Source organism: Spinacia oleracea, chromosome 6, assembly GCF_020520425.1.
Source record: "Spinacia oleracea cultivar Varoflay chromosome 6, BTI_SOV_V1, whole genome shotgun sequence".
Lineage (NCBI taxonomy): Eukaryota > Viridiplantae > Streptophyta > Magnoliopsida > Caryophyllales > Amaranthaceae > Spinacia > Spinacia oleracea.
The window spans coordinates 47,373,077-47,401,072 of NC_079492.1; the positions used below are offsets into that span (position 1 = coordinate 47,373,077).

Here is a 27,996-nt window from a genome sequence, read left to right on the forward strand (position 1 = left end):
TGCAAAAACTGATTGTTGGGTATATAATCAAAACAAAAAGAATCATTAACTTACATCAAAAGATACATCAGTGACAAAATGATAATATGTCAACTATCATATACAAATAGCTGTAAGGTTTACAAGAATCATTGCACACAATGGGTTAGAGAAAGAATTTTTTACTAATCCCCAGCAAGCCAGCCTCTCCAATCACCAAAGCACAAACTCTGGGCTTTTTACAGCTGAATACGATACAGCTAACTGTAAACCGTGAGCCATTCATACGAGCTTTTCAGGAAAACCCATCAAAATGACCCTCTACACCTTGTATGGAAATCGAGCAAAGTTTCCCATCAAAACTGGCCTCATTCTTATTTACAAAATCCAAGAGGTTCACCCCGAAAGGGGATCTGCACTATGTGAGATGCTCCAAGCAGCTTTCTATATCGTGGACCTCAATTTCCTTTTCTATACATGATCAAATGACCCACTCTTTAGCCTTTGCATCCGAGCTTGCAGGCCAGATAACGCTTTCTCGTCCATAGGAAGAACTCCACTGTGAACCGGGTTCTCAGCAGTTATATCATCTAACTCATGTTGAGCTTGATTATGAGTAACGTTACCATTCATTGACATTAAGGGCCTATTTTCAGAATCTGGATTCACACCTGCTGCAGCTAACTGCATGCTCTTCATCCTTTCTCTAATAGCATCTAGTGTCCCAGTGGTTACTGTCCAAGGAAACAGCAAGTAACAAAATCAAAATAACCTTCCCAACAGGAAAAGAAAGCAGGGCAAGAAATAAAAGAACATAAAATAAATTACCTCCAGTTACCAGTCTGTCACTTCTTTGGTCCCCCAGAAGCTGTTGGTGATCAAAATTTGGACCTCTAGACCTCTCATCATCACTGAATGATGAGGGTAAAGTAAAATTGGTTGGCTCAACTCTAGGATTTAGTGAGTTTGTATGCACAGGTGACAGAGGAGCCAATTTTGGCGAAGAAAGATTTAGCGAGGATGGAGGAGGAGTTGCTAATGGGACACTAGAAGGAGTCTTCCCGGCAGCTGCATTTTTCTCCATCTGCAGAAAAAGAACTGAGAAGGGAAACACCACAATTATACTTAATGCAGGTGAAAACAATTTAGCTGCAAACCTGTGCCAATCCATCTCGTATATAAGTCCGGAATGCTTCACTGGCGTTTTGGAGCTGCGAAAAGATATCAACCTGCAAATAACAGTAGAACAGTGAGCACAAAGCTGCTTGAAGGAAAATACCTTTCCAAAACCAATCAATTCACGGGGCTTTGCCCATCACCCACTTGACAATAAAGGGCAAACATGTGGAGGAAAGGGGATAATTTTTTCCAGCTATTACTTGAAATTACCTTGGGGTATAGTTGTGTGATACGATACAATTCATATAGGCCGATACTGCATGTCTGCTTATCTCCAATTTTCTTGAAAATTGCAGCCAGTTCTTGCTGTAAGATGCATACGACCAAGATGTCATAATTAGTCATAGCCAAATAAAATGTGCAAAGAAAGCCAGTAATCATAATTGACAATCTAATATCACCTTCAATTGAGCATCTGCAGAGTGAGTGGCAGAAGATGGATTATTAGCAGTCGAGTCACCCCAATGAGTTTGGCCTACGGGTCCAGTGGGGGTAAGCATCCTCGCTGCTGCCAATGTCTATTACAAAAGGAAAGTAAAATTAAATAGGAACAGGTAGGGATATGAAAAGGCAGTAAAACTGAGCACATGCTGTATACATGACCAAAAAATTCCAATACCTGGAGATTCAAATCAATGTATGCAAGAATAATAGGTTGAGGCTCCATATCTATAGGAACCATGGAGAGATGACCTTTAATAGCAGTCCCCCGGAGTTTTACAAGTTCATGCAAAACAGTTTTAACCATACGCAAAGGTTTGTCATCAGCTCCAGCTCTTCAAATTGACAGAAATGTATTGAAAAGAGACAGAACAAAAACGTTGGGGTCAGTATATTTCTCAAATAAAAATAAATAAATAAACAGAACCAAATACAGTCAATGAGGAGATAAGTACCTTCTCCTGATTTCTTCCATTCCAAGTTCTTGAAGGTACACATGGATGCTTTGAAGAATGCGGTCTAGGTCCACATCATAAATAGTGCTTTGAAGAACCTGCAGTAAGAGAAAAGGCAAAAAAAAAAAAAAAAAGGAGATATCTTTCAAACTCCAGATGAACTAGAAAAAAAACTAGAGCATAGTGTTAAATAAAATCCCTTCCTATTATACCATTTTCCTATGTATATCCAAAGAAAGTGTAATGTACTGAGATGCTTTCAGATTGAGAGAGAAGTATGTACAAAATCAGAAAGAGAAGATGAAGATAGGGGAAGGTTGATGATGACGAGTACATCAATTATACTGAAAATGTAACAAACTACGCAACACTTGAAGAAGCTGGGCTCTTCAACGACAACCAAAGGGAACAAAATCGCACTACGATAACCCTCTCTCTTACTACTATCCTATTTATAACAATAAGATTACAATCTCTCTCCACCAACTGCATGCTTACGTCACGCAATCTTACTCAACAATCTCACATGCTTGCATAACAATCTTTGATCTAAATTGTCCAAAGTACCCTGCTGCTGTGGCTATGCCTCAAGCAGGTGAATCAAATAGGAGCCTTGGGTGGGTAAATCAAAAAGCACCCTAAGCTGTCATCACAGTATTTAACCATTTTTTTCACACGTCAAGACAGATATCCATCCAGCTGAAATTGTCAATGACAGTCTTCAAACAAATTCATCTTCGAATTTCAGGGTTGGCAAGGAAGGCAATGGTCTTCACTTAACAGCAGTTGGTTTAGTTAGTGAAGGACACCTGCTGAATTTGATATTGGGTACGAAACAGAATTTGCTCAAACTTTTTCATGAACAAATTCAATTACTTTCTAAAGGCACCATGAATAAAAGAACAAAAATATACAAGCTGAACATAAAACATGTCAGAATATAAGAAAATTACCTTTGTTAGTTTGATCAGACATTTGACAACAAGATCAGAAAACTTCTGATTTCTGACATTAAGGGCTTCATTTAACGCGGGTGCTGGCCATCTTGAGGGGCTCAACGGACTTAATAATCTAATGAGCACCACAAATGACGAGGTCCGGTCGGCATTATCCTATATATAATGACATTACTTTTAGATAGGTCATTGTGAAGATGACGAAACAATAGTAACTAAGGCCAGTTTAAATATATACCAAGATCTTAAGCATCAAAACATTCAAAGCTTTCAGAAGCTGGCCACCATCATCCATTCGGGGAACCCGTTCATCCAAAAGCCAAAGCAGAAGTTCAGTAATAAGATTATCAAGCGTGCTCTCCTTAACTGAATGAGCTAGTGTCTTATTTTGAAATGTCTGTAGCATAAAAAACGACATCAGAACAGCAGTAAAGGTAAAGGAATGAATTATAGTAAGCTGCAACAAGAAAACTATCAACGAAAAGAAACCCACCTGCATAAGTGTGTTTAGAACATATTTACAGGACCTCGAAGAAGCCCCAGTTAGACTAAAGTCAAATGTCTTTGCAACCTGTTTCAATTAACAAACAATTTAGAATGTTGCACTGCAAAAAAAGAAAAGAAAAAAAACAATAGAAGTTAAAGGGAAATGTAAAGTCAAGTCCATACCTTATTGGCTAAGACTGAGACAAGTCGGTCAGCATCCTTGACAATGTCATCCATTGTACTTCCTTCAGGATCATTTGTGGCTTGTGCCAACTCATGGCAAACTACTTTCATTCCTTCCACAGACTGCACAGAAATATACAATTCAGGAAAGAGAAGTTAAATGCACAAACAAGAAAGAATCTGGATACAATACTGAAAATATGGTGCACATCACTACTATAGAATTATCCAAACAGATACCATCATTTTTAGCATTACTAAAGATATAGGCCTTCTGCATTGTGTATCAAGCACTAAATAATCAAGGGGTTTTCCAAAACAAGCATTTTTAACATTATTACCTGCTCTGGAGCACCATGTGCGATAATATCAAGTGCTTCATTCCAGTCTGTTGGACCACTAACACCAGCATGTACTCGAGGCAATGAATTTCTCTCAATGTGAAGTTCAGGATGAATGTAATGTTCCCTGAAGCATGCAATTCAAACTGATGTAAGAACGACAACACAAGATTTAAAGAAGCCCTAAGGGAGAAAAGCAGGAGATACCTAGCAAATACTGGGGCAGCAACTGATCTTGAAACTTCTCCACTCTGTTCAGCTATATCAGCCCTACAAAAATTTTCATTTTATAAGAAGAAAACTCTCAGAGAATTGACATTATTCAAACATTGATTCTGCAATTAAATAATTAAAGTAATGCCATGAGGAGAATAAAGTGAAAATAATGACCTGCTAGGTAAACTAGGGTATCCATTAAAGCTGAAGAGACAACCAGTAAAAAAACAACGGAAATGAGACAGAAAAGGAAGAACATGCAAGAAATAGAACCACAGATATGCATCAAATGATAACTTTCAGTAAACGGGCAGCACAGTTAAGAGGAGGGATTGTCCATATCATTAACGATTATAAACAGGCAAAAGGATGAAATAAATCCCCCCCCCCCCCCCCCCACACACACACCAAAAACAATATTAGAAAAATGTTACAGACATTATATATTGGCACATGCACTGTCCAAACATCCAGATTTTACTTTCATGTAAGTCCTCAACCAAAGATAAGGAATCACATTCAGGGCATGCTTGGAAAGAGGGTAATGTATTAATGGCGTAATAAAAGTCAAACTTAGAAAAAAGAATGTGAATGAAGATGATATTATAGAGGATGAGGTGGTGATAACGGAAATAAGCTAGTGGTCGTATGAGCCCTAAGAGGAATAAATATTAATAGGGGGATTACCCTCATTATGAGGGAAATAGTTAGCCGCCCCGCCCTAGGGTAACTACTACCCCCAAAATAAGGGTAATTATTCCCCTATCACACCCTTTAATACCTCATTCTTCCTAAGCATCACATCATCACTACCTCAGCTCTCCCTACACCTATTTATATTTATCTTAATTTTCTTTAGTTTGACTTTTATTACCCCCTTAATACATTACCCCCATCTCAAGAATGCCCCATAAAGCAATTTTTACTAGATGGAAAATTTGAATAAAGAGGAAAAGCTTGTCCAAACAAAAGGGTCGATAATCCGACCCAGAGGCAAATGGAGTGGTTAATTAACACGCTTGTAGTGAAAAATAGTACATCACATAAACTAAAAAACGAAAAGCAGCAAAGTTAAATAAAAAGACACCCTCACCCATTATCCCTGACTGAACGTCTCAAAGCAGCCCTTGCATCTCCAGGCTTCCCTTCCCTCCTCTTGTCCATGTCACGAGCCTAAAGAAAGGCTATATGTAATCAGCTGAAACAAACAGGCAGAAACAAAAATAAAAGAGAGGAGAAATAAAATACCTTTGTCTTAAATTTTTCATCTATCATACTTCTTTGAGCATCTGTCAATTTCCCTAAATATCTCCAGATGTCCTCACCTATAATGAAAAGCCAGTGTCATAAAACAAAAAACATAAAGAGCATCTCAAATTGTCCATTCACATGCTTCTCCATTAGATAAAACTGTTGCATTAAATAAGGAGTATAGAACTGGTCCACATAAGAACCTTGACCACACATGGAATGGGAAAAGCTGACAATATCGTGTTATTCTATGTTGCATCTTACACATTATTGGCAATCACATTCAATTTTTCAATGATAAAACAGTACGGGTAATTTAAGAGTGATGATTGCAGCAGCACAAGTGATCTTGGGAACAAATAACATGCAACTCCATGTGTCCGAAAAATTATGGGCGATGCTATTTTTCAGAGAGGACGCTCTCCTTTCCAACAAAAAATGCCTTTTGGACTTTTGACAATCTTCCAGTTTTCGAGTCATGGTCATACTTTGACAATTATTTTTAGTCACTACATAAATCAGTACAATATATTCTGAAGTATATAAATTAGTATATTCTTCAACAAACCGCTGTTTATGCTTTGGAACTATGACCTCCAACGTTGAAATAAATCCTTTTTGTTGGGATGGAGAGTTAAAAACTCTGGAAGAACGGACAGCAGGAAAGGGATAGGGGTAGGACAAAAGCTTGATAAGAATTAAAGGTTATCAGGAAGTTAAATACAAGAAATCCCAAATGACCCATACCCCTAAAGTACAACAAATTCAGGAAAACGTTGTAATAATATAACAAAGTAATATGGGGCTGCAAACCAAACGATTACAAAGCATTGAGTTGATACCTAGAATTTTGTAACCAGTTGCTAGTGCGTTCAGAGCAGCTTTTCTAGTTTCACCATCTCTTTCAGCCGTTAAACTCGCAACCATCTGCAAGCTTTTTAACTGTCCAGTAATCTGTGAAAAAATATGACAAGCAGATGCTCAGTTTCACCATTGATCAAAATGCAGATCCTAAAAGACATTTGAATTAGTCCAAACTTGCCTCAGCTCCATGATTGTCGAGAAGGAAACCAACAAGATCTGCACACTCTATACGTGTTCGGTTATTTTTTGAGCGCAGACCCTCCACGATGTAAGGAAAAAGTTTTGCTGCTGAATATATGCTAACAATTTGTTTAGTGAGCTCATGGATTTTCTCACGTAGTTTCTCAATGTTATGTCCAGACTACAAAAACAAAAATAAGCCATATTAGGTTTTCTCATCCAATATAACACCTTTAAATACAACAAAAAAAAGACTCCATAACAATCACATAGATGAAACTGATAGCAGCCTGAACTATAAAAAAAATGTATAGCACCAAGATGATCTAATCACTGAAATCTTAAAATACCAGACCCAAATCGTTTACTCATATTTGAAGACAGCTGCAATGAGACAAAAACGCAATAATGCCTAAATACTTCTGCAATTACACAACAGCAAGCTAGATAAATCAAGAACGACAATAAAATCTCTACTGTAAAGAAGAAAAGCTAAACCTTTTCTACCAAACATGGAAGAAATATGGCTGCCTCTGGTTCAGTTAATGCATACCCCTCAACCCTCAATGCCTCAAAAAATTCCGGAAGAAATTCCAAAACCTGTAATGAAAGGGAATTGCCTGTTAGAGACATCTGATATTATATACACATTCCAGGAGCCGGAATTTTGAATTTTATACGGAACTTAAAAAAAGCCTGAAAGGTACAGATTTAACAAGAGGAGTAACTGAGTAAGTACCACACCTTCAATAAGCATGTTGTATTGGATTCACAAAACCGCAAAACAAACCACCTTAAAACTATATCCATAACTTCAATAAGATCCTTTACGACCGATGGAAGAGCCTGTTAGAGACATCTAATATAAGAACGGCATCCCCAAGAATACGGCACGCAATAAATTTTGGAAGAAAGAAGATCACCCTGTGTAGCATTTCAATGCCATCTACGTGCTTCTTAAAGTCTGCACTTAGAAGTCTTCTATTCAGATCTTCCCTAAAATATTTCCCAAGTCCACTCTGCAACAAATTAAGGAATTTACATATAGTACAACATATTAGCCTATCACTTAATTTAATACAAGATTATAATACGAACCTCAAGATCCTGAATTTGTTCCAAACGAGGTTCTTCAAATTTAAAACGGCGGACAACCATCCTCTCCCTATCTTCCTGCAAAAAGTACTCAGAACAACATAAACCATCACATCAAAATAGTAACAGAGGCTACAACAGAATATAAAAATGACCTCCATAGTGAAATACCTTGTTCGAATCCTTGATATTTAATAATGGCTGAGATTGGATAGCAATATCATTAACAGACATGATGGAATCTGCTCTTGAGCTCCTCACTGGAGCAGTTCTCTGTTGAACAATCAAAAGTTGACATATTTAGAGAGTTTTCTGTAAAAACTAGGATGGGAGATAATACAAAAGAACAAATAACACACCGACGACGCTGATTTTGTTCCGTGCTTAGGTGCACGGTCCCCAGCAGTATTTGAGCCAGCCTTTCCAACTCTGGTATTGCTCTTGGGGTGTGATGCAGTAGAAGTTACTGGAGCAGAGTCCTGAAAATCTGATGGCAACAAAACTAGTTTTGGTAAATCATAAGCAAACAACTTTCTGAGATGAGGTAAAATTCACAATGGCACACCTGGAACAGCCCCATAAGATTTGAGTTTCTCCACGACATGGGTAAGAGCCTGGCCTTGAATATCTCTCAAATTCTTGGTCACCTGGAAAGCACATAATGTGATGTTTGTTAGGCAACAAATACATTTAATATTAATGATCTTTCTTGGCGACAAAATCATTAGAACAGAGCTTAGGAAAGCACCAGTTCTGGACCGCAAGTTTTCAGAATCTCTGAAAGACATGCATCAGCTGCTTTACGAACATCTGCTGACTTATCCTGAAATTGAATCCAAAGGATAAAAGGACCCCCAAAAAAATCTTGCCTGTACGATTTTATTTAACGACTTCAAAAAAAATAGCAAAAACTAAAAGTAGAGAAATAATACCGTCATGGCAGCAGAAGCTGGCTTCAGTAACTGAACAGCGTCAGGAAAGTCATTCATCAAGGAAAGTTGCCTAGATAACCATTCAAAAAGATCCTTACGCCCCTCAGCCCCAAGTTTTGCTTCCAAAAGAGCTGCTGTGATATAGGGAACCTACATGCACAGAACAGCAGAAAGACAATTTTATTTCCTCTAAATTCCTGCTTTTCATTTAATTTACTAAGAAAAACAACAAAAATCATGAACAAGGCCAAACCATTTTATCAAGATGGACAGCACCAAGCCACAAGTCCAAAGTTGTCAAAACACATTCTCTCATATTCTTTTTGTTGTCACCGAGGCCTTTCAATACATCTGAAAGAATACCCTGAAAGAGCAAATCTTCAAAGTTAATATATTTATGTAAAACAGTACGATATAATGCTTAACAAAATTTAGAATCAGGAAAAGGACAGGATTAACTTCAGCAAGGATTTAAAGAAAAAAAAAAACCTTGCTCGCTTTCTCAACTGGTAGACCCATGGCAGATGCAACACCACCGATGGTACATGATGCTTCCATCACAAGCTTTTTATTGCTGTCATTCAAACGCCCTCTAAGAGCACCAAACAGTTCCCCTGATAGTCAAAACAATACTAATAAATAACTAATGGGGGTAACAAACCACAACTGACACCGCCAACTAAATTTGAACAGAAACTTTAAACATGGTTAATGCCATGAACATAACATTATACCAGTTCCAATTGGTAGAATACGCTTATTGGCCTCCTCTAAAATTTTATTCACAGCTTCGATGGATTCCAAGCGTATCTGGATAACGTAGAAACACAGAAAAGATGGCTCTTTCAATAAATCTAGGAGAGAAATGCTGATGCACAAGCACAACGCTAACTAAATAGTGAATGACACTACATATAAATTGAAATGTGGAATTAAGAGAATACCTTCCAATCAGGGCTTTCAAAATTTTTCAGCAAGGATGGTGTTATCTTAGCACTAATATCTTCTCGTGGCAAGCCGTCTGAGCCACCAACAGGTACAGATGACGAATCAGTTGTTTTTACAGTTTTCTTTGGAGCAGCAGAAGGTCCCTGTCCACATAACACCAGTATAAGTACTTGTCAACTGAGCACGACAAGATGACTATAGCGAAATTCAAGTACCTCATAAGGGTTTTTCTCATATTCAGCATCAAGTGCACTAAGAAGGGCAGGTTTAACATCTGTAAGGAACCCCTTGATATCTGCAAGAAGATGGATTAGCACCCTTCCACTACTTGACAAGAATAAAACACTCAGCCGCGGAAAGAAGTTATTATCACCTGGGCCAACAAATTTATGCAAGACACCAATCAACTTAATAGTTGCATTTCTAGTTGCAGCAGTACTCGATTGTAGTCCTGTCTCCTTGCAGAAGTCAATTAAGTCCTTCACAGAAAAGAAAAAAAAAAGCACTTACATTAAAATACATTTCCACAAAGAAAACAAGATCATACCTAAAATTTTTATGGCATAACGTAAACCTAATCTCGGCTAGGATGTTTATAAAGAAAGAGAATCACCTTCAACTTCAAAAGAGAAACACCAAAATCCTCAATGGCAGAGACCATCCATAATATGCCTTCGCTTTGCACCTTAGGATTCTTGTGCTCTTTCATTATCTTATACAGCTGCACCAAATTAAATTCTTGAATAAAGAAGCAATGGACTGTGGACATAAAGAGAGGGTGGGGTCGAAATCACACACAGTTACAGTATTTACACGAAATAGAAACACGGATCAGCTAATTCATTGAGGAATCCTTCACGAGCAAAACCATGAGAATGAGTGAACTTGTCTAGGGAGGGACTGAGGAAGGAGAAAGCATGCAGAAGACGGTGACTACTTACTCTTTCGAAAATGAATCCAGGACCAACTGCTTCTGAAAATGTAGTCAGGCATTTCATTGCTTGGCCTCTGGTCTTAATATCAGCCACCCTTTCACTTAGGCCTGTGAAATAGAAAATCAATGAAAAACAAACACAGGAAAAAGAAGAAAAAAAACCTTGTGTTGTCTAACTAGTGTAGAAATGTGTTGCTAAATACGCAAGCCAAAGAAATCAAACAAGAAACCTACCATGGAGACACAGAACAACACACTTTTTGGGAAATCTAGTTGCAGTTGATGCCACGTAAGAAATAACTTCAATAGTTTGCTGCTGGACCTGTAATATTCAAAAGAATGGTCACTGGAAATTACAGTGGTGCGAGTAACAACGGATACCAAAACACTGAACTCCAAAACAGCGACTTCATTAGTCATCTATTCTAAATCTTCTAATATTTTAAAACAGAAAATTTTGCATAAATGATGCCACGTTCCCCCTCCCCTTATAATTAACATTTAACCATCATACCCTTTCCTCTCACCTTGTATTTTCATTTTTATAAAACCATCATGTCTTTTCATTCTTGGTTTTACTAGTTTCACATTACAATTTCAATTGAACAATTTGCATTAAACTCCATACTTATCATGAACCATTGTTTCAATTTTCGTTTCACATTCCTCCTCTCCTTAATTACATAGACAAATATGACCTTTTTTAAAGTAAGAGAGATCCGTGCATGGCACGGGCTAAAAACTAGTAAAATTCATTAACATGCTTAATAAATTAACGCAAAGGGATCTTAGAGAAAAAAGTTAATTGAATATCATAAATCATTTCATCAAAGGCATACCCTCTCATCAGCGAATATCCTTAAAACTCTCAACTCATCTTGATTCATCAATTTCAGGAAGAAAAAAAGTGGCATTGCCAGATTAATTTATTAAAATGTCTATTTCAATAAACAATAACAACTCTAAATACTAAGAAATTATAGGTGACGGCAGCTTCTGGCAAACACAAATTCTAGGAGTTGACTCCTCATTTTGGCTGTTGCTGTCGAGCTGTCTTCTAGTTATCACAGTCTCCTTGGGCCCTTGTTGAAGGTACTATGATGGGGGTAATGATGTCTTGGTTGCCCATTTGTAGATTGCTAATGATACTATTTTATTGTACTTAATAACAACTTGCATAACTTTAACTTCCCAACTTCAGGTTGCTCTACTCTATGTTGTAGACTAACTTGGGATGCCTAGGGTGAGAGAATACTTCCTTGGCTTCATCTCTCTTGTTGGGTTTGTAACCACTCCCTAGCTTAGTCTCAGAAATCCATTAGGAGGTACTCCAAAAAGCAATCCCTTGATTTAGATCCAGTGTTCAACCAATAATCTACAGGACATGGCAAGAAATTGAAATCCTTGTTTATAGAACATACCCCCATACAGTATTACCTCTTAAGCATCTCCAAAGGAGTTCTGCGAAATAGGAGACACTAATTTCTTGGGAGATTGACTTGAAAATAAAATCTCCCTGAAGGAGAAGCAATGATTGGAGTTCCCTCTAAATCCTAATAACTTATGGAAGAGTTTAGGAGGAGCAGGTAATGGAGTTAGCCAATGATTAAGACGCACTCAAGGATTCTGGAGACATATTCAGTCAATGGAAATTGTCTCTCAATGATCTTCGCCTTTCTTTGCCCTGATGATGTAAAACTTTTATTAAAAAAAATTAATAATAATTGAGAGGATGCTCCAGAATAAAACCCATTTATCAAAAAATTCTTTAATTGAATCAATTCTTAACCACTTTTCTCCCTTACTGTTGTCAAAATCTCAAATTTGAGGATACATTCTCTAAAGTATAAAAACTAAGCAGGTTGATTAGCTTGTTGGGGATCCCGGAGAAATGCAGGTATCTGAACGACTGTATTTGCCAAAAAACGGTATAAATGGGAAATTCACCTAGCCTATACACAATAACACTACGTAATCATGATTCATGTCCCTTTCCATTAGCAACTTGTACACAGAATACAAGGCCCAAAAGATAGCGTGTTTACAAAAGCTCAACACTAATGACAACCAGAGTGTCACCGGAGCATGTGCTTAGTGTCTGCACATTGGTAAGTTGAGGTGTCCATTTATGGTTTGAGGTATTTACTGATTTCCAAAATTTAATGTCATTATTCATGGAAGTCAAGCAGATTTAGAGAGTTATATTTCTATTGCCCTTGCAGGAAATTACCTTAGATCTGGAAAGGATCAGAGGATGAGGTCGTTTTAGAAATCAGCGTATTTTGTGGCCAGAAAACAATGATTCTATCTAAACAGGACCAACGGGTGAGTTCATGTATTTTGCATCTCTTGTTAATAAAAACTTCTTTTATAATTATTTTTTTTTAGAAAAGCTGGGTTGGAGAGAGCAAACAAATTCGATTTCAGTACAAAAATACGTTTGGAACACAACCTACCAGGTAGCTATTTAATACGAGAAAGTGTTTATGTACCTGAACATTTTTCTCACTCCATCCAGGGACAGCACTTAACAAACGTATCAAAATTTCCACTGACGGATCAAGTTCCTGAACACCCTCCACTTGCTCTTTCAAAGAGGTAATTGCTGCATGAAAATGTCCAAAATAAATGAGAAAATGACCATCTGTTCCAGCTAAATAGCAGTGCCAAATAACAAACTCTTAACTACACCAGGTGTACAATAAATATTGTAACACGGATGTAAAGTTACCCTGATATAATGAAAAGGTTAATTTATCTTTTAGTGATATAATTGTAGTTATAATAGAAAGTATCCCTTCAAAATCCCTCATAAATTCATAATGTATAAAGGTAAGAAAGTTTATCCATAAAAAAATTACTACATAATATAAAAAGTTAATCAAAACATGTTAAAAGTTACCAAAAAACTGAGTAAAAGTTACCTCGTGTATTGGACATAGGGTTCGCGTAAGACATTTTTTGGTGAAAAATTAATATCATCAATGACAAAGAAACAGAAAAACAAAATATTCGAGTAGAGGAACTGAAAACAGATAAAACATGGAACAGATGAAAATAAAAGGCAACAAGAAAGAAAGTCAAAGACCGCTTGATGCCGAACTAACAAATGACAGCGGAAAAAAGGTTAAAGTCAATTAGAACCTTCAAGTCGTTCTTTCCATACAGTACTCTTCAATTGAGAAATAGTTTCCGCTTGTATAAGGGAGCCAAGTCTGCTCTCAATTTCCTCAAGACTCATCTCGGATGGCTGTTCACCACGATAACCACAGGTAAACAACCTTTTTGAGACAAAGTGCCAGGCAATTTAATCAAGAGAAAGGTCCAAATTACCTCAACATCTTCCGGTTCAACAGCTTTCACGGTTTTCTGCTGGCCCCCTGCTTCGGCTTTTTTACCAGCAGCTGATTTCGATGAAGCAACTTTCTTACCGCCAGGCTAACAGAAAATACATGCAAGCAAGATGAGTTTAGGTCAAACCCAGAGCAGATATAAGCCACATAAATATCACTTAAACTACTAATTAATTTTTGAAAAAAAAGGTACTCACAGCAGCCTGAACAGGCCTTTTACCACTCAACATACTCGCTGCTGACTTCTTTACAAATGAGCTCCCTGAGGCCTATCGACAACAGAAACAGAGTAAAATTGTTACAGACACGCCAATTAAAAAAAAGTAAACTGAGAATAAAGTTAATTGTTTATGCAAAAAATATTATTTAGTTTCAGAAATCTACACGAGGGATGAGTGTCTAGCATGGTCTTGTATACAAAAAGAAAATACCAATTTTTAGAATTTCCTCAATCACCGCTACCCAGACAAGAAACCAGATGAAATTGACTACACATCTATTGCTTAACCTCACCATAAATAGTCACCGAAAGGGGGGGAAATCTTGTGCATTAACAAGTAATATACCCCCAAAGAGACGATGAAATACAACATTGATCATCCAAAATCACTTTAGTAAAGAGTTTATAGTACAGAAGAAAGAATATACAAGAAGGCAATGTCACTATTATCAACTACTGCCACTCTAAAAGGTAATCACACAATTTTATGAAGAAAAACGTATATGATGAGCCCAAAATACAGAGAAAAGGGGATCCTCAAATCAAATCCGTCACACAGCGAAATTCATGCTTTCAATGCTTCAAGAAATTGAAAGAAGGCTAAAAAAATCTTTGCAGAAAAGATACATCAGAATAATACCAAATATAAAGAGAAAAAATATTAGGTAGCACCTAAAAAATGCAATGGAATAAAGAAACATGTACTGCAAATTGTAATATGAGACAGCTAACAACAAAAAAGAATCATGTATTCAACCATCAAAGATAAGATACACAAACCGCTTTGGAAGAGAATTACAGAGAATTTGCGCGGCAGGGTACTACTGTGGTTTTATGGCACAAACTAATACAACAGAGATGGACAGCAAAAGATAACAATACGCACCTCTGATGCAACTCCACTTGAGGTTTGCACGTTAACTGAAATGTGATTATCAAAATCTGAGGTTAATAGGCATGGACATCTAATATCAAAGGAATACATATTTAAGATGAAAGACCAACCTGAGCTTCCACCAGCAGGTGGGCCACTTCCCATACCACCAATCATTTCATTAAGTTTTTTTCTCCTGACATCGTCGAGCTTCTCTAGTGACCTTTCCAAAGGTCTCATACCTACCGACTAAAACATGAAAAGTAGGTTAACATTTCAGTTTCTACTTCGCAACCAGTTAACCAGCAGACTTAAGAGATTTAGATACTTACCTTGGCTATGGCCGTCAAAACAGAAAAGGCTGCATCTCTTACATCTGGAGTACCATCATTAAGGCACTGCACATGGCACAATCAAATCCTCACTAGGTTAGAATTAATAAAATATTTATAGCATCTCCGAATTTAAGCATGTGGTATGATGAAGAAAACTTTGAGCAGATACTCGAACAATTTACAAAACAAGCAACTAAAATACTTGTCAAATACAAATCACTGACCTCCATACAAATTGGGACATAATCCTTGTGAGCTTTTTGAATGACAGTCTTGTTACTTGTCTCGATGCAAAATGTGAGCCAATTTAGAGTCAGCGATCTGACAAGAGGCACTTTATTTTTCACCGCCGTTTTAACATCTGAAGAAATATTTCAGAAATCAGAAACAAGCACACAAGGGATAATGACTGCTAGACAGTATCTACTGTCGCAAAAAAAAACACTTGCTGGGGAGTGGGGACTTCACAAACAAAAAAAATTATGTCACGAAGAAAAACCATACTTCCTCCATTCAAACATTTGTCATGTTAAGGGTGAATAGGAAACAGCATTCAACTCTCACAACTACTTTACCTTTCACCCAATCAACATTAGATTTGCGGTCCATAAATGGTTTTACATACGACTAAAAGAAATTTGGCTTCCATTTAGGCTATCTACAGAATGAAAATTTGGAAGTGTTCTCAAAAACTTTAAAAATCGGGATAGAATCAGTTAGCGCAAGTTGCCTTAGTAAGATGGGAAGAGACGGGGGAAAAGGGGAGGAGAGAGACTAAGAATTGTAGAATTGTGTTCCACAAATGCAAGAATCCACTCAAAAGAAAAAAGATGATGGTCCATGGAAAAGAACACGACATCAATCAAGTCCGTTGTACTAACACAAGAGTGTAACTACTGTGAATAGCTTAGTAAACTAAAACAGTAAAATTGATGGAAGAAAATAGAGATTAAGGGAAGAAAAAGAACTAGGGAAGAACAAGTAACTATATGACTGCATTAATGTTAATCAAGGTAAGATGCACCAAGTACAGACTAAGCCAATCTTTTGAGAGGAATCACACGCTCCCAATTATAACTAACTGACTACTTTTCCCAATTCCCAACATGACTCTCTCTCTCCAATATGCTCTCTATTTGTAGAGCTAATTAGTTAGCTTATTCTTCAAGCCACTAAAAACAGAAAAGTAATGCAACTCCCTAAAATGCCCCTCTCCTAATATGGTGCATACATGACCTTTTAGAATAGACCGTGTTGGTTTTTTATAAGATCAAGTTGCCATGTTGGCTTAGTTTTAAAAAGCGCGCTTTATTGCGCTTAAAGCTTGGAAGCTCAGAAGCTCACACTCACAGCACAGCAAAACGCTTCCGCCAGCCGAAGCCTAGCTACATACAAGAAGCGCGCGCTTCCTAGCGCTTCTGCGAATCCCAGCGCTTTTGCGCTTCTTGTAGTCTGGACACATCAGACTCTTCTTTATTATAAAAAATAAAGCCACGTGACTCTAATCTTCTTTTTCAAAGTAACACGTGATTTCTTTCTTTTGAAAAGCGAATATTTGGGAAGTTTTTGAAAACCCTAGTGCAATTTTCTCTCGTCGCCGGATTTCTCCCGTCAGATTCTGAATTTTTCTTTCATCGTTTTGATTTCTCTTTTTTTTTCATCTTTTCTTTCCATATTTTCTCCATATTTTCTGAACCTTTGAAATTTGTTATTTCTTCCGAGTGCGCTTCGCCTACGAAAAGCGTGCGCTTTCGCTCTGCGCTTAAGCTCCAGGCCCTTTTGCGCTTCGCACTTTTTAAAACTAAGCATGTTGGTAATAAGTATGGCGAAAACACTTTTACAGTCCGCATGTAACCTAGCTAATCTCAGACTAAAAACTTCGTATGCATCTATTACTGATACCTGCTGGCATAAGTTCAAAGACAAACAAGTAAGCTACCCCTTGACGGAAGTACACATAGAAAGTAGAAATGGAGATAGCCCATCACTAGCAAAGGGATTTGAGACTATTTGCACTTGGTTTGTGAAGAAAGTAAAGGAAAAGAGGATGCCAGGGCCTCCACTTTGTGTTTATTGCTATTTAATTATCTTTTCCTATTCACAAACTTCCTTATTATCATCAACCCCAAAACACCCAAGGCCGGGCATATATCAATTGCCTCACAATGGATTTTGGGGACACACCAACATGACACAATCCATTGTCACTACCACGACAACGGCCACCAATCACCATAATCACATCATCACTGCCCATATCCAAGAATCCACGGTCATGCCCTTCACCACCTACACCACCACTTTTGTAGTTACCAACCCTTTCCCCATTTAAATCCACTAAATCCCCTACCGACTACATCTCTGATTTCCAATATGGTCATACCATAAACAGCATAGAAATATGTATTCTTTCCACCATCAACGCGGACCCCTTCGACCGCCCAAAATAATCAAAAGCAATTCCAAACATGGAGGAGAAAGAAAAACAAATCTATATTACTTTCCCTTTCTAGATTCTTTTCTTTCCAAGAAGCAAATCAAAAGCCACTTAGCTAAACTCATTATCATTGCTTACATCCTTGTGTTTAACTCCGAAATCCTATATATCAATGTTTTGGTAACAGTCAATAAAGAAAACCTACCGAAATTATTCACAAGGAACAGTTGGACAACAATTAATACTACAGCTTAATCATTATGTTGAATTTTGTGCACTGCTCACAGTGCAATTGGCCTTAAACGAAAATAATTTGTTTGCTTAAATGCCATGGACAACGTAATGCATCAATTTTGCTGGTCCGAAGTATCTCAATACATGAAACTGTACATGTAGTCTACTGAATTCCATATTCACCTGTACACTTGTAGGGTAACAGTAAAAAGTAAGAAATGCAAGTATACCTTCAACTATATCGACAAGATTTAGACACCCAGACTTGTAAATGGCTTGTAATGTTTGAGTTAAAGCATCTGTAATAGTAGGCTTTTTCTCCTTCAGTTTTTCCTGTCAGACAAGACAAAGTTAAGTCCTAAAGCCAGTCACATTACACGAGGTTGCAACTTGCAAATAGAAGAAAACAGTACACATAAATGAAAAAAGGAACACCAGGTAAAGTAGTGATGAACATGTATACAACTTAGAAACCTATGTTATGTCAACATGGATGAGAATGTAGGTCCATTATAACAATGCCAAACTCAGACGGGAAGCAAATGTAGCACCAAAAATAAACAAAGAAAGAAGCCACACAAACATTAACTTTCCCTAGAGAATTATGGTATCTTACAAGTAAAACAGGAAGCAAAAAGCGGGAGCTCCCAGCAAAGTGTGCTCTTAAGCCTCTTGCAAGGTTTCCAATGGCCTGTATGACTTCAGCTGCGACAGCTATGTTAACATCTGTGACTAACTGCGGAGACATTTGATACTCAAACATGTTAAGCAGCAAAAAAAAGTATGGCACAATAAAAAAATAATAAAAAAAGAACTAGAAAAGGGAAAGAAAGCAGTGTTTAAACTACCTTTTTGAGCGTTCTGCAGACTTCAGTGAAATCACCTGGTGCAATCCTCTTTGTGGAAGCAAGTTTTGTCAGTTCCCCAACAGCCTCCTTTCGCTCTGACCACTTGGTAGCTTTCTATCATACCAAACAGAAGTGACAATGAGTCTCCCACGTCCATCCCAAAGAAAACGGGGCCATGCCAATAATGAAACAAACATTTTAACAAAAATAAATTCTAGTGTCAATTAACCACTGACAATATAACCCTAAAATTATAGAATATAAAATCAACAATTTCAAAGCAAACAATCTGGTATAAGAGAACTGACCACTCCATCCCAAAATCCTGACTTCTCTAGTGGCGTTAATATGTCCACTGGATCAACTAGCTCATATTCATCTATTTCCTGTGGAGCTGCAACCAAAGTACCGCAATCAATTCCAACATAAAAATATAAAAAGGTACATGACATACATTTCAATTATCTTTCCGGAAAAATTTCCAGGTTTCCAAGACTATTAGCCGAAGTTTAGCACCAAATGGAAGTACAGGAGACAATATCATCCACCCGTCAGCACCCATGCTTTGTGTCCTTTTTCGCTCATAACATCGACTCCACATTATTAAATTAGGATATTGTATACTCCGTATGATAAAGGACAGTAAGAGTCAACAAAGATAAATTGCATACCATCAGAAGTAGATTCTTCTGAAGGCCCAGTGTTTTCCACTTCAGCAACAACCTCTGGTTCTGGCTCTTTGTCTTGTTCAGATCTGAATAAATAAATAAAAAATGGATGTTTCAAAACTAATATGGATTGCCATTTTAGTTGGGCAAGAAATATTCAACGAACACATAATTCATATTCGTGATGGATTCAAGGGTGATTAATCTGACTTTCAACGGAAGAATAATATCTTCTGGACTCAAAACTTATACTCGTACTAAATCCACGGGTGGTCAGGTAACTGCAAAATACTTGTGACGGAATATTTATACTGAAAGCTGTGAATCCAATACTCATCTCCCAAACAAAACATTCTATGGAAACAAGATGCAAACACAACTAGCTGTGTAGGACCACAGGACATCCCAAAACTTTATAAGTCAAATAAGCTACCAAATTCCAATACGAGCACAAATGTTTTGATGGCCCAGATTCAAATTCTGATACAAACTAAAAGGGAAAATGTCAAAGGAGCAATGGGGAGGAAGCTCGTGACGGAAAAATAATATTTTTAACGCTAAAACAAACTCCAGAACAAAGAAGACCCAAAGAAAAGCATATGGATCTTGCTTGAAAAATTCTCACCCCTTAGGACATCAGGAAAAGATACATTCATGTTCAGGATATTCGCGGTAAAAAAACATGCAGCTCAATCTGGGGGAGGAATATCCAATACCAACCTCAAGCAATAACTTCAGCAGAAGAAAAAATAAGGTTTAACACAAATATGTATGAAAATATTAGTAACCTAATCACAATTTTCAATAACACTAGATAAATGTGCCTTGACACATGGCACTTCATGAACAAGCGAGCAATCAAGTTCCTGACAATGGTAAATCATTGCATATACTAATCCCCCCTCAATAAGGCTGACTTAAGTTTTGAAAAAGCAAGGCGCTGAGAGATCAGAAACAAAGAATCCTAGAACATGAGGAGCATGGAGGTGATCATTGGAGGAGCCAAGAATGTACCTTTGTGTTGGGAGCACTTGGGAAAGAGTTGAAGTAGGAAAAAAGTTTAGGGCGTCGAAGTATTAGATAGAGTAAAAATAATACCTGGCTACAGTGGGTAGCTTTATTAACAGGAAAACAGTGAAGTAAAAAGAAACTCATAATTTTTTAGGTAAAAGATAAGGAAAAGAGACTCATTTTCTTATTCGATGAAAAAATTAACTTACGTCAAAATTAGCTTTACGAAGTATTTGATCATTGGCTACAAAATTATAACTATACAAAGTATACTACTTACAATTGGGTTAAGTCCTGGGGGTATAAAAGGTTATGTAGTTAGATAATAGATCTAGAAAGGTGGGATATGCAAAAAACTAAAAAAAAGCCAACTTAAAGACAAAACTGGACGTTTAGTCCCAAATGATTTGGTTTGATTTGATGTAAAGCCTTAGGCATATATCAGGTAAATTTATTCAAAAAGTACTAAAATAAATACGATTTCCGAGTAATTGAACCCACTTATCGCTAAAAATCTGTCTTCCCTCTTATTCCAGTTAACCATATGCCAATGTTAACAAACGAACAAAAATAACATAGCGGCTTACCCCCCCCCCCCATCTCCACCTTGAATAGTAACAGTGCAAGCCTGGGGTGTAGAGACAAATAAGCCATTCCTCTAGGCGAACCTGTTGCATAGTGCTACTACTAAGGCTATTGAGATGAAGAAGGCATCACCTCTAGAAGATCTTTAAAACTACGACTATTAGCCCCATAAGGAGAATACACAGCAGGATGAGCGGAGGAGATTTCTGCTGCTGATTAGAGAAACTATTGGAGATGTACAAGTGTCTAGGAAAGAATTAAGTGATTAATGGATGATTCTTTTTCATCCCTACTGGTTAGTTTTGGTTACAATAAAACCTCACTCACAAAACCATCCATCCTACTAATCAAATTACCCTACCATGGAAATCACTCTTCCCTTCGGTTATATGGTCCATTTGGGAAAGAAGAAACAACTTCATCTTTAACCAAATCCATACCTCATTGGATAAGTGCATTATGGAAGCTCAAGCTCTCGCTTAGGAACATCATACTTCCAGACATTGCATCCCATCGGCTCATCTACCTCCCAACACCCTCCTGTTAACACTCGCACATGGAAACCTTCTCCATGCAATTGGATTAAGCTCAACCGTGATACTTCTTTATTGAAAAGGGAAGCTGATGCTAGCATTGCAGCAGGGGTTTTCCATTATCATTTAGGTAATTGGATTCTTGGTTTCCAACAAAAATGATGTATGCAATCAGCTCTAATGGGGGAATTACAAGTTATTCTACAAGGGCTGCAAAATCATTGCCGAGAGAAGATGGGGAAATGTGATTCCCAGCAAGCTATTAATAGGATAATGCAAGACTATTCGGTTTAGGATGCTAATTTTGTTAGTGTCAAACATTGCAGGAGCTAGTTTTAAAAATGCCTGGAATTAAGCTTGAGTTCAAACCACGGACTACTAACAAAGTTGCTGATAGAATAGGAAGGTGTAGAATTAATGTATTAGCTAACTACGAATTGTCTGTTTTTGGGCAACCCATGGGGTTTGTTTCGGATGTATTGATGGAGGATAAGCCTCCCTGAACTGAACTTTGTATCTTTGACTCTTTAATTTAATGTTCTCAGCTTCATAATAAAAGTAATGACTCACTTTTGACACTACACACCTGGCTACCTTCAGAATACGGAAAATCAAAGTACAAACTGGTATTACCTTATCTTCCGTGTGGGCTTCGCTGTCCCTGTAACATTAACAAGCTCTGCCTCCAGCTCTTTTTTCTAAAAACAAAGAAATAATAAATAAGTAAAAATCATAATTCCATATTTTTCCAACATATTGAAGGTAAAAGTATACAGCAAAAAATTGAAGAAAAAAATAGTGTTACCATTGTATCCCTCATCTTCTCCAACAAGATGGATTTAACTGGGTCCTTTCCAATCCAGCGACATAATTCTAGGGTCAACCCTTTAGAGCAGGCACGAACATTTTGGTCTTGATGATCAAAAAGCTCCGGTAACATCTTAAGAATTCTTTTCGGAGGTACAACTTTGGCCCCAAATTCACTATTTAACACCCCAAAGAAAAGACAAAGGAAAACAAAAGAGAAAACATATAACTAAGTAAACAACATAGGAAGTCCATAATATTAACATCGCCACACACACAAATCAACACAAGCGGGGTATAACAAACCTTAACGCTTGAAACATGACGTCAATGGCAGGCACAACTGCTTTAGCCACTTTGGCTTTAATACCCTTCTCCATAGCATCCTAGCACCGAAAGGTTGAAGATTCATAAAATAGAGAGAAGACATGCATCAGTTTCAAGGTCATCTATTTTTGAAGCACGAAGCTACAAGAATTTTCTGCTTACATAAACCAACAACTGCATGTATACAGTGAAAAATAAAATGACGACAGAGAAAAGCAAAAGCTGCATCATTGTTGGATAAGTCTTTAATAAGTTATTGTTAAATAAGTTAAACACATCCTACATTTCAGAAACTAAGCTCAGTGATGGTTAGCTAAACTTGTATTCAAATGAAATACAAAAGGCCAAACAGTTCAAATCATACAACTAAAGTCCGCGGACTTCAACATCTCAACCATCATCAGAATGTATGTGACAAAATTTGTTTTTTTAACATAGCACGCCAGAGAAAAATTATGACACACAATTAGTCAAGCAAGCTCAGTATTATTCCATTCCCTCTTATGTTTACACCTATTCATAGGCACATGAAAAGAAAAAGCCAAATCAACCAAACCACGCAAATCACAATAAATTAAAGTTTAAAAGACTTCAGCGGCTCAGCCTTTTTCCGCATGACAGAAATTTTTATACAATGATTAACGCAAGCAGGCTCCTCAAAAGCCCAAGATGGTTCTTGTGCTTTTTTATTAAGAGATGAATTTTGTAATAAACATAGGTTGAGAAGATAGCACTTACCTCTTTGGAGTGTTTCATAAAGTCTACTCACTTCTACTGTATTCTATTTTCAGCAGTCACCTTTTACCATCACATCCCCTTTCCCCATAATACTTGCACTATTCCACTCACTCCCCCTTACTTTATTCACCTTTTTCTTAAACCCACCCGCCTTTGGCACTCTCTTCCTAACTTTTTCACCTTTTTCTTACACCCACTCACTCTTCTCCAACTTTTCTAAAAACAAAGTTCACTGTAGAACATATAGGAACTGAGGGAGTATATCGAAGGACAGAGTCTCCTCAAAAGAAACAGAGAACTACAAGAGCTGAAAGTTCCTGTGAATATCAGTCAGAAGAACCCAAAACAGAGGAACCTGGGATGGCAGTTTGGCCCATACAGAAGTTCTAAAAAGTGCACGTATGGGATAAAGCACAATTTGTTATTCACATCAAAAAGTAACAATTTGTTATCCAGAAAATATATTTTTAAAATCATTTAGAGTGTCCTCAAACTATTTCACCATATCTAACATAATCTCGTACATACAGTATTACAGTGTGTTAGAAAAGTTGGAAATCACTTTAAGAAACTAGATGAGTAGCTTTCATAAGGCACTGGAGACACGGAGGCCTCACTCCCCACATGACGCTATTTCTTTATTATGGGTTGAATACTTGGGTTACCATTTATTAGAAAAAAAAATCAAATTAGTAGTAAATACCTAGTATGAAATTTCATTTACCTTAGTAATACCTATTATTTTACACTTCCTCTTTGAATCTAATTTGAGAATTTTAGTGTTTCTTCTTCAAAGAATACGCCTTACTTTAAAAAAATATATTAAATGTGGCTATTTTACAAACCTGGGCCGAATTATACCAAGGTCTTGTAGTTGTATTCCAGTCCTTTTGTTTGTCTGTCAAGGAAATCTCTACCATAATCCCATTGTCTTTGAATCTCTCTTTCATCCTAGTTTTTTAAATAACAACTCCTAAGTTTCATCTGTTTCACAAAATTCCGCTCCACTACCTCATAAATATGTCTTGTTATCATATCCTGCCTTTCTCCATACATTGTATTATAGTGTTGCTTTAACCCCATTTTCTGAATTCTCTTTCTTACCCACCATAAATATCTATCTGGTCCTTCAGCTAACTGAAAACAAAATGTCTCATTCTTATCCAAAGCTACCAAGTCGTCAATCACAAAAGAACAGGAAAAAAATGCAACAGCGAGAGAGATAGAAACAAAGGTCTTAGCACTTGACCTTCGACTTTGTGGCTTTGTGCCAATAGCTTTTTAACTAAATTAAATAATCCAATTACTTAGGTGCGTAAATTATTAGTTGACGAGGCACAAGATGATTTCACTAAAGTGTTACTTGATAAATTATATATGAAGTGTTACTCGATAAATTATTTACGTCCAATCCTAACCTTGGTATTAACAAGTGTACCTCGTGTATGAATGCACCACTAAGACTACATAAATCCTTACTGATCGAGGGAGCATTGACTATGATATGCGAAAAATAACCTCTCTTCCAATAAAAAGAGAGCAACTTCACAATATATCTTCATTCAATTTCATACAAAAAATATGGCCTAAATTGACCTATGAAAAACTAAGTGGTTTCCACACACGCGTTAAGGCCGTGGCTTTGTAACAAATCTTTCTAGTTTTTCTCCATCAGATGCCGCAAAAAATATTCCTTTCTGTCCTTGTAGTTTATTTCAGGATGGCAACAGCTACTTCGAGTGTTCAGAAATAAACAGTGTGTATCAACATTCAATAGCAATGATTTCAAACATAAAGTACCCATAAGTTAAGTAAACGTTAAGGCCAAAAGTCCAAACATCTGTAGTGGGCATCTCTTAAAGTTAGCACAAGTGAACCATACCTTACCACAATTACACACAGTAGTTTTTAATCTACTAAGGCTCCTGCTTAGGGTGGTTAGACAAGCACAAACCCTATGAATACAATTACAAAGATGTTTTAAGACTTGTCCTAGACTTAAAAAGAATTTATTACTTATACACTAATTAAAATGACAACTACATGGATCACTACTAAATATCATTTTGGTGAATTAAAATTAAAATAAAGAGCTAAAACATTTAACATTAACCATAAGAATTTCAGACTTGGTTGAAGAAAGAAACCTAATCTTAGAAGATAGATCTGTGTTGATTCAGACCTTCAAAGTGATTGTTTGTCCTATAACTGAGATCATCTGTTTCCCTTTCTGATTTTAATTTTTTCTTTAAAGGTTAGCATCAAAACATCACAACTAGGAAGTTGATTTTCAAGTTCCTCGATTTTACTGTAATAAGTCATTTGTGAACATGGATATTCCAAATTTTACACAAGCATCTCATTGAGCAATAATAATGACATAGGTCTTAATAACTGGTACATGCATAATTGCATATCCTAACTTGTTCCTCGAAGATACTCTCCAAGTTAATTCCAACTATCTTTACTTTTAACATTTCGCTAAGACATCGATTTCCTGGTTTTCTTTGTAAACGAACATAAAATTTACAAGCTATGTCACCTAAGTCTATCAAATTGGTTATCAATTTGAATCAAGTAAGTACTGTTCAAGTTTTGCGATTAGTAATATTGTGTACAACCCTAACTTTTTCTATGGTGAGATCAAATTTTAAAAAATCTATATGGGTTATGGAACACATGATCTCCTTATACAACTCACGTTAATGGCATAGATATGCTAGGTTCCACGAGATTAAGGTGACCATGTCCGTAACATGGAAGTCTTTATTTATAGGCATAAACAGGGAAATGAGAGAATAAATTAACCAAAACTTGGTTTGATAAAAAATAGGCTTGTAATCTTAGTCTTTGGTACTTGATGAGGACTCGGGTGAACAAAAGATGAGCATGTGACTACAAATAAGTACTCCGTAATAACTAGTCCATTTATTGATAACCAACAAAATAACCTCAAAGTTAACCTAGAGGAGACCATTGGGGAAACTAAAATTAGATGAATGGTTGAGTAGGCAAGCAACTGCATCTGTAAATAGTACGGCCAATGGTAGCACTATCAAAGAGACTGATACTAAAAGGCATTTATTAAAACCAAGACTCACATGAGAAGATGTGCGGAAGGAGATCATAATAAATGGAGTTAACACAGCTTCACGAGACAAACCAGTTCTCACTTGCTCAAAAATAACAAAAAAAAGAAAGAACAAAAGCGACTGAAAGACTCCATTCCACTCTTCAATCTCAATGCCATGACACTTCAACGGCATAATATTCTACTAACTTTGTTCTCCCCACACGTTACATAGAGTAATTGTTTTAGCAGAACTACACCGTGAGAGCCTGAACTTTGGCTTCAGGTCTGTTTGGTCCTTTACATAGTAATGGAGCCCGTAAGTTACCACTACTTCAATAAACAGCCACACGTTAACTAGAAAATTTGGCCATGAAAATATTAGCTAAGAAGCTCAAACCATTGTGGCATTATCTAATACTCCTGGATAAAAGGAGGCAGAAACTGTCTCTATGTCCCTTCCAAAAGTAACACAGAAAAACACTTGTAATAAAAACCATTCCTAAGAAGAATCACTTCATTCAACTTCAACTGCAAGGACATGGTGCAATAAGCTAAACCTCTTCGAACTCACTCCTTCCAGTATCCCAATCAAATGCAATACAAAAAAACAATTGCATTGTAGAAACTAAAAAGGAAAGTTTCTTACCAGGAAAGCTTCAACTGCCTCCAACTCCACCCAAAGCATAAACACCATTTGTGCCTTCTCCACTGTCTTAGGCCTCCCAGTAAGACATTTCGCAACCACTGCATCACATACTTCTTTCCCGTACCTAGATGATTAACACCCATGAATACCAAAATAACAATGACAACAACAAAAACGACTATTCCACTCCCCAAACACCCACCCACCTTCCAACATCCGCATCAGCAGCTTTTAAATAAGCAATCAAAGCATCAAGTGCCTTCTCTTGCACCGGCGCATTAGAATCTGACACTGTTTTCTTAAAATAATGCCCTGCAAAAAAATCCCAACAAAATTTTCAAAAATCCCCATTACTGCCAACAAGATCCAAATCCAAAATTCGAAATGCATCATGAAGAAACTCCCTTATTCATCAGATCTAACCAATTCAAAAAATAATCAAAAACCCTAAAAATATACCAAATTCGCGAAGACGAGGGTCCTTAGGATCGGAAATGGAGTCGAACAATGCAACAAGGTCGATGTTTGCATCATTTCTAACCTTCCAATTCTTGTGAGCTAGTCGATCTTCCCATGGAAGTTTCTTCGCTTCCTTCAACAACTTCTCGTCTTCTGTCGACATTTTTTACCCAAAAAAATTAAATAATTTTGCTAGGGCACAAAATTTGCAGAACCTCGATTTGAATTTGAGCAATGGAGCAAGAAAGATATGAGAAAAAACTCCTCGAAATTTTCGGAATTTCAAATTTTATCGCCGCGAGGAGAGAGAATGAGTAGAAGAAGAGAGAGAAAATAAGAACAAAAATTATTTAAAAAAATAAAATTAATGGAGAAAAGAGTAAAAGAGATAGGAGCGTGTAATTTAAT

At 36.9% G+C, this 27,996-nt stretch overlaps 1 protein-coding gene across 1 annotated transcript; it reads right to left on the bottom strand.

Annotated features, from left to right (window-relative positions):
• Positions 1 to 27,996, bottom strand: LOC110795671 (protein MOR1). The gene is made up of 54 exons (XM_022000689.2): positions 27,589 to 27,996; positions 27,336 to 27,441; positions 27,130 to 27,253; positions 22,652 to 22,731; positions 22,344 to 22,521; positions 22,172 to 22,236; positions 19,413 to 19,495; positions 19,050 to 19,135; positions 18,742 to 18,855; positions 18,510 to 18,629; positions 18,124 to 18,226; positions 15,447 to 15,583; positions 15,220 to 15,285; positions 15,019 to 15,136; positions 14,900 to 14,934; positions 13,991 to 14,062; positions 13,774 to 13,878; positions 13,585 to 13,690; positions 12,933 to 13,045; positions 10,675 to 10,762; positions 10,448 to 10,548; positions 10,120 to 10,227; positions 9,880 to 9,985; positions 9,722 to 9,801; positions 9,503 to 9,649; positions 9,293 to 9,368; positions 9,048 to 9,172; positions 8,812 to 8,922; positions 8,559 to 8,708; positions 8,375 to 8,449; positions 8,192 to 8,273; positions 7,986 to 8,113; positions 7,798 to 7,899; positions 7,630 to 7,704; positions 7,455 to 7,550; positions 7,276 to 7,377; positions 7,030 to 7,131; positions 6,530 to 6,712; positions 6,330 to 6,441; positions 5,485 to 5,561; positions 5,330 to 5,409; positions 4,228 to 4,290; positions 4,021 to 4,147; positions 3,680 to 3,802; positions 3,504 to 3,581; positions 3,249 to 3,407; positions 3,008 to 3,166; positions 2,055 to 2,152; positions 1,778 to 1,934; positions 1,560 to 1,676; positions 1,369 to 1,464; positions 1,137 to 1,208; positions 808 to 1,063; positions 1 to 713 (listed from the first exon to the last, which is right to left on the bottom strand). Exons 1-54 carry the CDS (start codon positions 27,749 to 27,751, stop codon positions 451 to 453), a joined length of 6,048 nt encoding a protein of 2,015 aa, XP_021856381.1. The 5' UTR covers positions 27,752 to 27,996; the 3' UTR covers positions 1 to 450.

Bases quoted from the DNA above. Each gene is read 5' to 3' on its own strand.
- LOC110795671 (XM_022000689.2), bottom strand. From the start codon at position 27,751: ATGTCGACAGAAGACGAGAAGTTGTTGAAGGAAGCGAAGAAACTTCCA. The intron at 22,237-22,343 runs GTAACACTATTT...CTTTGTTTTTAG, and splicing joins AGAAGATGAGGGATACAATG to AAAAAAGAGCTGGAGGCAGA. The intron at 8,709-8,811 runs GTTTGGCCTTGT...CTGTGCATGTAG, and splicing joins CTGTCCATCTTGATAAAATG to GTTCCCTATATCACAGCAGC.